The sequence below is a fragment of the Penaeus vannamei genome, chromosome 9 (assembly GCF_042767895.1).
Source record: "Penaeus vannamei isolate JL-2024 chromosome 9, ASM4276789v1, whole genome shotgun sequence".
Classification (NCBI taxonomy): Eukaryota; Metazoa; Arthropoda; class Malacostraca; order Decapoda; family Penaeidae; genus Penaeus; species Penaeus vannamei.
This window is the reverse complement of record NC_091557.1, coordinates 36,253,547-36,263,546: the sequence shown is the minus strand read 5'-3', so window position 1 is coordinate 36,263,546 and position 10,000 is coordinate 36,253,547. Positions and strand designations below refer to the sequence as shown.

At 41.2% G+C, this 10,000-nt stretch overlaps 1 protein-coding gene across 4 annotated transcripts in view; it reads right to left on the bottom strand.

Moving 5' to 3' along the window:
- Positions 1 to 1,839: 1,839 nt before the first annotated feature.
- Positions 1,840 to 10,000, bottom strand: part of LOC113820076 (myelin regulatory factor-like protein) — an 82,849-nt gene continuing 74,688 nt past the window's right edge. For all 4 annotated transcript variants that reach the window (XM_070125676.1, XM_070125678.1, XM_027372335.2 and 1 more), the window contains 14 exons: positions 9,929 to 10,000; positions 9,470 to 9,670; positions 9,040 to 9,171; positions 8,010 to 8,102; positions 7,366 to 7,534; positions 6,679 to 6,829; positions 6,437 to 6,511; positions 6,090 to 6,312; positions 5,811 to 5,901; positions 5,413 to 5,534; positions 5,109 to 5,286; positions 4,746 to 4,926; positions 4,258 to 4,489; positions 1,840 to 4,108 (listed from right to left, as the gene is read on the bottom strand). The exon at positions 9,929 to 10,000 is cut by the window's right edge and continues 130 nt beyond it. In XM_070125676.1, the coding sequence (XP_069981777.1) occupies positions 4,025 to 4,108; positions 4,258 to 4,489; positions 4,746 to 4,926; positions 5,109 to 5,286; positions 5,413 to 5,534; positions 5,811 to 5,901; positions 6,090 to 6,312; positions 6,437 to 6,511; positions 6,679 to 6,829; positions 7,366 to 7,534; positions 8,010 to 8,102; positions 9,040 to 9,171; positions 9,470 to 9,670; positions 9,929 to 10,000 (2,004 nt within the window). In that variant the 3' untranslated portion in view covers positions 1,840 to 4,024. The remainder of the gene's footprint in view (positions 4,109 to 4,257; positions 4,490 to 4,745; positions 4,927 to 5,108; positions 5,287 to 5,412; positions 5,535 to 5,810; positions 5,902 to 6,089; positions 6,313 to 6,436; positions 6,512 to 6,678; positions 6,830 to 7,365; positions 7,535 to 8,009; positions 8,103 to 9,039; positions 9,172 to 9,469; positions 9,671 to 9,928) is intronic.

Here is a 10,000-nt window from a genome sequence, read left to right as displayed (position 1 = left end):
CACTCTTCAGCTTGGAAATCGCCCCCCTAACTTCAGTTAGGGAAGGAGGGTCCTCACTGATAGGTGGATCCGGCAGCGGGATCTCGATACTACCCGCATCCAAGTTAACTGTTGGTGGGTCATCCTGGTACAGCTGCTCAAAATACTCAGCCCAACGTCCCCGCACCGCAACAGGATCTGAAACGATCTGACCACTTACTGAGCGAACTGCTGTAACCTGTGAAGAGGGCTTGGAGTTCAGCTTTCTCAGGGCTTGGTATGCAGGACGAAGGTCATTTACTAAGAAATGGCCTTCTACCTCCTCTGCAAGACTCCTAATAAACTGTTCCTTGTCCCTTCTTAACAGGGACCGAGTTCTGCGCACATGAGAACGGTGCAATTCCCGATCCCCTGTCAGACGAGCCGCACGACATGCATCTGTGGCTTCCAGTGTCTCCCGCGAGATGGAATTCTGTACTGCTCTCGGGCGTACACCAATCGTATCTTGAGCTGCATCAAGCGTTTCACGCTTAAAGGTATCCCACAGAAGAACAGGGTCTGTCAGACTGCCAAGCACTGCGAAACGATCAGAGATTGCCTCAGCAAACCTGCGGGCACACTCCCCCTCCCTCAGCCTGTCCAAATGAAACACCCTAGGGTGATCATTTGACCGCTGGGGGGTTTTGAAGTGGACCCGGAGGGTAGCCACAACCAATCTATGGTCAGTACCACAGAACTCAGCACTCCTGTACACCCTGCAATTCTGAAGGATCCTCCAACGAGTGCTAACAAGTATGTGGTCGATCTCCTTGGCTGCGTTACCCGCATCACTGTACCATGTCCAGCGATGTGGGTCTGGGTGCAGGTACCAGGAGCCAGAAATCCTCAATTTCTGGGACATATATATATATATATATATATATATATATATATATATATATATATATATATATATATATATATATACATATATACATATACATATATATATATATATATATATATATATATATATATATATATATATATATATATATGTGTGTGTGTGTGTGTGTGTGTGTGTGTATATATATATATATATATATATATATATATATATATATATATGTATATATATATGTATATATATATGCATATATATATATATATATATATATATATATATATATATATATATATATGTGTGTATGTATATATTGTATATATATAAATATATATATGTACAGTACACACACATACACACGTACATATATATATATATATATATATATATATATATATATATATATATATATATATATATATATATATATATATATACACACACACACACACATATATATATATATATATATATATATATATATATATATATATATATATTATATATATACATATATATATACATATATATATATATATATATATATATATATATATATATATATATAATATATATATATATATATACATGTGTGTGTGTATGTATATATATACATATATATAATATATATATATGTATATATGTACAAGCACACGCACACACATATGTATATATATTATACACATATGTATATATACACATATGCACACGCGCACACACACACACATATATATATATATATATGTATATATATTATACACATGTATATATACACACACGCACACACACACACACGTATATATAATATAATATATATATATATATATATATATATATATATATATATATATATATATATATATATATATATATATATATATATATATATATATATATACACACACACACACACACACGCGCACGCACATATATCTATATACATGTGTACAGCTGGAATTTTAAATAAAAGACATGAATAGTTGGTGAAATACATTTATTAAATGTGAATCACAAATCATATAATTTTCTTCTGTACAAGCTTTGCCCATATATACAAAACTAAGAAAGTAAGTAAGAGTCTTATATTTCTATATTCTTGGAATGTGTCAGTCTCTAATGCTTAAAATATCACATATTACTATTATTTGCCAATCATGACATAATCAAATGAATTCCTACATCTCTACATATACAAATCCCGTAAACATCATTTCTGGCAGTTCTTCCAGAAATAATATGAAATATTCTTAAGAGTTCAAGGTAACAGAACAGAACATAATGGGCTGCCTTTTTGAAGAGATAATTATTTTCTTTCTTAACTTCATAGGCAAGCCAGGCAATCCCCAATCGTGCATTGCAGCAATCGTCTAAGAATTTAGTTCACAGAAAATATTGTCTTTTTCAGTTGCATTATCGCAAAATTTAACCTCCTTTTCAACAAGACTGGTAACCAGTACCTTGAACCCTGTTACATAGAAAATTAAACTGTAAAAACTTAACGTCAAGCATTTAGGGGAAATAGCCTATCTGAGGATTTACAACTATAAACCCTAAGTCGTACGGAAAAGTTGGTGGGCTTGTATGAGTAAACATTTTACCACATGCGTTCACGTCTCACCATCGACATTCTTCTCTACTTTTTTGAGAACTCATGAGCAATATATTCACAAGAGACGTATCACTTCCGGCACTTTTATGATAAACTGTATTTAATCTTAAAATCGAATAGAAAAATAAATGAGTAAACGTCACACACCTTTTTCTGGCAAGAAATTCAATACCAGTGTTTCAACGGTACAAGTCATCTTCGCATTGGGTATCTCCTTTGACAACCTTGTAGTATTTCGGAAACAGGCCCAGCAAGCGAGGGTTATAATGCTTTCAAGCAATCTTGTAAGTCCAGCTCACACAACACGGTCACTCGTTTATCATAATCCAGATAACGAATCTCGAGCACAGAAACACAAACTTTGGGATTCTACTCTCACTGCAAAAGTCCACGGCAAAAAACGCCGACATCGTAAAAGTAAAACATCACCAAAAGGTTTCTTGAGTACTTGAAAGACAACACGACAAAAAGCAGAGCTGTTGCTGGCACGAGGTAGGCGGCGTCTGGAAGGGCTTCTCTCTTCACAACCATCTGCGCCACCTGATGCTTCGCCCACCAGCTGGCACGCATGACCGACCAGACCTCCGCTGCACCATGAGAAGGGCGGGGCCAAAGGCAGATATATCCATACTCACTGTTGATTTCCTTTTGAAACAAACTCATACGTCTGTTTTAGTTAAGCTGATAATAATCGATACGTTATCTTAAATATACTATATTCAATGATCAGCTGAGTTGTTTTAAATCTCCCAATAATCAGGAAAATAATGAGAACTGAAAGATAACACGGCACATATTCTTTTATAACAATGGAATACATGCATTTGGCCCATGTCGGAATGAATGGTTCCCAAAAGTGATGAGTGTTCTAACCACGCACTTTGAACCTTAGCTTAAGTACAACTTTCACAGAATTTCAAACGATTCTGGTCTTGAAAGTGATATAAAGATAACATATAGAAATTTATCTTCAAAAAATTAATTTAATCTATTTACAAACTATTTACATTCTCCATCACAATACTATATCTAATCAGATCCTTGATGTGACTGCCTCTTCGGAAATCACATCCACCTTTTTAATTGCCCACTACAGACTATCACATCACTGCAGCCCGCGATACAGAGGAAGCCTACTCGAACCCACGGGAGGAAATCACCTGTACAAATCGCGCGCTCGGTCTTTCTTGTCCAGAATCCTTACTTCATGAAACCTCTGCTCCTGCAAGGGCCGCGTGGCCTGTGTGACCCAGGGGTTTGTCATGGTACTCCGAGTGTCCGCTCGAACTCCGGCGACTATTATTTTTTCTGCACTGCTGTTGATTGTGACGCCAACCGTAGCGGGGCAGCAGGAGCAGGGCCGCTGAGCCTGCGACGGGAACCTTTCCAGGCTGAACTCAACCTTGGTCTTTGTTGATTTTTTCGGAGATCGTATGTTTTTGCCCCAACCATGATGCCTTTAAGAATTTCTTTTCATTCTTTCGCTCGCATCGTGCGGAAAGCGTCTTCTCTCTTTATTTGTTTTGTTTTCAGCATAAATATTCGACATTTATTTACTGACTACAGACTCTCTGGAATATGAAGTTAAGTTCGTAGTATTCCAAGCCAAGCTGGTCCGATGATAGATTACAGGTGTCCTGCAAGTGAGAAAAGTAATTGTTAAAAAATGTTCAATACTACATGATGTCAAAGAAATAGTTTTACGACTTTCAAGGTAAATGTGTGCACGCGCGCGTTTGTAAATCATATGTAAATCATACTTTTCGAGTCGACGCTAAATACTGACCTCCTCTACATCTTTCGGTATCCGGAACTTGTACAACACTTGGTGCCACATGCCGACGTTCTTCAGCGTGACGTAGTAGGAACCCGAGGCCCCGTCGCCAACGCCCTCGACGACCTCGTTGGGCGACAGCAGACCGCCAGAATCCGAGCACTGTTCGGAGGGAAAGCTGGGGATGCTGTCGCTCGAATTCCCGCAGAAGAAGGGCCGTCTGGGTGTCGCCCCCATCATGAAGCTGAAGGGAATGAAGAGAGACGTAAACATTCGGGTTACTTGTCTTTGACTCTTACAGTTAGTATCCCTCTTCCTTCTCCTCCGTTCCTCTTTTATTTCCTTTTCTCCTCACTTCCTCCCTTCTTCCTTCTCGTTCTTTTTTCCCTCCACATCTTCCTTGTATTCTTCCAAGGACTTGTCCTCAATATCTTTACATAACATCAAGTCTAAACCTTAGATACAATACATATCATGCTTAAATTTATCCACAGCCTTACCTGAACTGTAACGTGAGGTTGGTGTGTGGCATGAACCTGGAAATGGGGAGCATGTACGTGTAATTGGTGGCGTTGTTCATCAAGCAATCCTGGTAGAACTCGGAGGAATTGAAGCAGTACAGGTGGTTAATGCTTGTGTTTAACTCGACGATCATAACGGAGGGGATCTGTATGTTTACCCCTGTAGAGAAAAAAAAAACGTTTACATTATCCTTATTGAGTCTTCATCTCCTTATTCGACAGAAGGAAGTGATAACTATATGATTATTCGACTTTGAAAGAGGATACGGTATTCGGTCCTTACTTTTATCTGTCACTACAACGATATTAACAAGAGGTCAAAATGACCGCTCGAAAACTCACTTGTCTGCGGCTTGAAATGGTCCCTGGTGCTTGCGGTGGACCTCTTGGTGTGGATGGAACGCTTGCTGAGGGTCTGCTTGATGCTACGGAAGTTGGTTGGGCGACTCATCATGCGTGCTTGGTACCGGGAATGCCTGGAGTACTGGTCCATGGAGGCAGACTTCTTGCTTGGAACAGGCTGGAGGGTAAAGTTAAGAGGTATTAGCGCGTGGCACGAGGAAATATGAATTTTTAAAGAATGTCTTTTTTTTGTAGCACCAGTCACAACGGCAATCTAACTTTATCTTATCTACGGTCAAACTACCTTGAGTCGTTGTGTCTCTGCCTGTGTAGTAGAATCGTTAACGGTGTTGGGGTCGCTGGTGGAAAGCTTGTTGGTGATGAGTTCGCTGTACCGAGACATGGTGGGCAGAACCGTCGTTGTGCCTGAAAGTCATGGAATAATATGTGTAAGTTAAAGACATTCGGCATTTCCTTAAATATACGTAAGGGGGGATATGATATTTTCCTAATGATGTGTAGTTTAGCAAATCTATAATATTCGGTATTTTCTTAAAAGATCCGTAAGAGGAAATATATAATATTTTTCCTAAAGATGTTATCAGTTTAGAAAATGTATAATCTTTTAATTGTCAGTTCCTTGAACTACATATCGCTCTATAATAAAAAGCATAACAATTTTTTTTTTCATCCAAAACTAACCATGCGGGCGTCGTCGCGTGATGGTGATGGCGGCAGCAGCTGTCGTGGGGCTCGGACCAAGCATCGGCTCCTCCACGGGGCAGCAGAACACCTGCAAGAACACGATTTATAAGCTCAAGGCAATTTTCCTTCTCCCTTATATCATGCCCGAAGTCTCTCCAAAACTACCCGGTAATTTCTTTTGCTCGGGTATTCCCCAACTGACAAATACGATTCGGCAGCATATTCAACAGAAAGGAAAATGATGTTCACGAATTCAACCACATTTGAGGAGCCTACCTGGCACGTCGGTCCGTCGTCGTAACATCCGTCCGGTTTGCCGATGACGGGCGGCAGCGGGTAGACCGGCATCCTCGTGGTGGTCGTCGTGAAAGGCTTCGTCGTGAACCAGGTGGAGGTGAGGGACCCGTCGTCTGTCGAAGTCGTCCTCGTCGTGGAGGGAGGCCGGAACGTTGGCGTTATCATGGAGGATGACAGGAATATGGTCGTAGCCGTGGTCGTGCTACGGAGAGAAGAAAAATAACAGGGGTGTCATTTACAAAACGTAAACAACGATTCACAGTGAAAGGAAATCAGTTCAACTACAACACAGTCTCGGGATCGGACGTCTGGCGAGCTCCACTTACGGGGTCGGGACGGGGGTCGCGTTCTTCCGGCGGTCTTGGTAGTCCAGGATGAAGATCGTCGCCATGGCCATTAGACTGAAAAAAGAACACCGATGAACAACGGATTATAATAACAAACAAACATTGCTAAACCAACCATCAAAGGACAATAACCATCACTCCACAAAATCATAAATAAACAAACATAAAACAAATAAATGATAAAATTAAATCATTTTAAAACTATTCTCTGACTCACTCACCACAAAGCCATAATGCACACGAGGGTGATTGTGGTGACCTGCAAGGACTTGTTGTTGCAGAACCCGTCGTCATGGCCGCCTCCTAGGTGCTTGTGCCGCCGCCGGGAGCAACCTCGTCCCCGCTGACTCACCGAGGACACGCGCGAGGTAGCTTTGAGGAGGAGGAAGATTAGGATTAGGATAAGGATTACGATTAGGATTCTGTCATTTTGATTCTTATGGCGGTTTATCGTGGATTGGTGATTTTGAGGTTTGTGATGGCGGAAATACTGACGATTGTGGTAAAATGATGGTATTTTTTTTTTTTTTAATAATAACGTTTCTCTAATACTGTAAACAATACTAATGCTGATGCTAAGGCTAATGCTATTGTATTTGAGAATGTAAATTTTAATTCTAATAATTCTAACAATAAATATAATAATAATAACAATAATGATAAATTCATGATAACGAAATGATAATAACAGCATTACCCTTAAGAAAATATATAATAATAATAATAATAATAATAGCAAGGATAAATGCCCTGAACATCATCACCAAACCTCCAGGATGATAACATCAACACAAAAAAATGAATTAAACCTACAGGATGATAACATCAACATAAAAAAAAAAAAAAAAAAAAAAAAAAAAAAAAAAAAAAAAAACCGCAAAAGAACAGCAGAAGGACGAGATGCGCACCAGAGGTTCGCGTGGAGATGGAGGAGGTGGTCGACTTGAACGATTCGAACCGCCTGAGTTGCGAGATCTTCTGGTTCATTCTCTCGAGTTCGCCGATGCGGTTCTCCAGGTTGCCGGTCACTTTGCACAGCTCTTTCACGGCGCCGACGTTTTCCATGAAGATCCGTTCCTGGGGGGGCAAGGGGAAATATAATTTATTTCTTCTCTTACTCTCACTGTTTGTCTGTCTGTTTGTGTGTGTGTTTTTGTGTGTAAGTGTGTGTCTGTGTATGTGTGTGAGGGGGGGGAGGTGAGGGGGGAGGGTGCGTGTATACGTACGTACGTACGTACGTACGTACGTGCGTGCGTGCGTGCGTGTGTCCGTGAGTACGTGCGTGTGTACGTGCGTGTGTGCGAGCGTGTGAGCAAGCGTGCGTGCGTGAATTGATCCCCGTTAAATTCAAAATCAAAAACTTTAACGCTTTATAAAATAATAACATTAATCTTCACTGAACAGCATTTTTACTCTAAAAACACCACTGATGTTGAATAAACGATCAACTTGACAAACTGACTCACAAAAAAAAAAAAAATACAATACAAACCAACCAAAACGACCACCCTCAAAAGAAAGAAAATCAAACAAAAAGTCAAACGAAACTCACCTTATTGACCAAGAGAAAGTTGTCGATCTTCTCGCCGTTGGAAAGTGTGACGTCACCCGTTGTTTTTACGGCGTCGGGTATGACCTCTTTCACCTGTTACGGAAAAAAAACATGAATCGTCAACGGTGAACATTAAATGATAGTGCGACGGATAGATAGATAGATTAGATAGATAGACTAATAGATAGAAAGTTGGATAGTTAGGTAGGTAAGTTGGTAGGAAGGTAGAAAGTGGGGATGGGGAGAGAGAGAGAGGGAGGGAGAGAGGGAGGGAGAGAGAGAGGGAGGGAGGGAGGGAGGGAGGGAGGGAGGGAGGGAGGGAGTGAGGGAGGGAGGGGGGAGGGAGGGGGGAGGGAGGGGGGAGGGAGGGAGGAGGGAGGGGGGAGGGAGGGAGGGGGGAGGGAGGGAGGGGGGAGGGAGGGAGGGGGGAGGGAGGGAGGGAGGGAAGGAGGGAAGGAGGGAAGGAGGGAGGGAGAGAGAGAGAGAGAGACAGAGAGAGAGAGAGAGAGAGAGAGAGAGAGAGAGAGAGAGAGAGAGAGAGAGAGAGAGAGAGAGAGAGAACAGTTATCCAGATATATAAACAGATAAACACAGGAATAAGGCTCCCGCATTTTATGCCTTAATAGCACTGATGAAGCGGAAACTACATTTTGCGAATGCAGGGATGAACAGACAGTGTAAAATAAATTTTAAAAAATGAAAAAAAGGGAGGGCAGTGGAATGAGAGATGTGGCACAAAACGGAAGGAATGTGAAAGACGCAATGAAGAAGAAATGCGAGGAAAGCCAAATGAAAGGACATAATCAACAACAAGAAATGAATATAAGAAAAAATACAATAACAAAATCGACAAAAAAAGAAGAAAAAGTGAGAAACAACAAAAACGCACTTGAAGATGGGGAAAACAAGTTAGACCATACACACACAAAAGAGAAAGAAAAAATAAGAAACTCAACGTCATTTCCATGAAATCAAAGACAAAAAATGAACAAATGAACCTGAAAACAAACAAAGAAAAGGGCGAACTGACCTCCTGCGCAATCACGCCCGTATCGTACACGTCGTCCCCTCTCATCCCGACCTGCTCCGCGAACTCCTCCTTGTAGGCGTACTTCACCACGCGGAGGTTCTGCACGTTCTTCAGCTGCTCCTTCGTGTCCACCTGGGGAAGGAGCATCGTCGATGGTTAATAGTCTGTTATTGTTGTTGTTGGTTATTATTGTATCTATTTATGCTTGTGTCTTTGTCTCTCGTCTGTCCTTTTCATGTTATTCATTCTCTCTCTCTCTCTCTCTCTCTCTCTCTCTCTCTCTCTCTCTCTCTCTCTCTCTCTCTCTCACTCACTCACTCACTCACCCTCTCTCTCTCTCTCTCTCTCTCTCTCTCTCTCTCTCTCTCTCTCTCTCTCTCTCTCTCTCTCTCTCTCTCTCTCTCTCTCTCTCTCTCTCTCTCTCTCTCACCTCTGCTACATCCTTCTTGGCTCGTTTGTCAGAAGGTTGAAGAAATTGGCCGGTGATCTTGAGGTTTCCGTGTATGACCAGGGCTTCGTCAGGTCGATCCGTGTTAACGCCCACGCGCCCCATGTGGTAGATGGATTCTGGCAACGTCCCGCGCTGGAAGGTGTATTCCACGTCGCTCTCGAATTGCCCGGGGTTGGAGGCCTACAAAAGGAAAATATGGCGTGAAGGTATTTAGAATGTAAGAATGTTTTTAGTGCTAGTCATTGTCACTTATTTTCTTCCTATCTTGTTCCTTATATATACTTTTTTGCCTTATGGTAATGATTCTTAATTCAGAGTTATTCTATGTCATTGTAATAATGATCTGACCTCTTCGTATAGAAGATATTGTATAATATTATAATTATGAGGATAACCACTGCCCCCCTCCCTTATACATCAGCCTACACGATCCCTTACTCTGACGATGATCTTCTCGGACGCATGCGCGGCGATGATGTAGGCGTTGTCCCCGCAGTGGGCCTTCAGCGC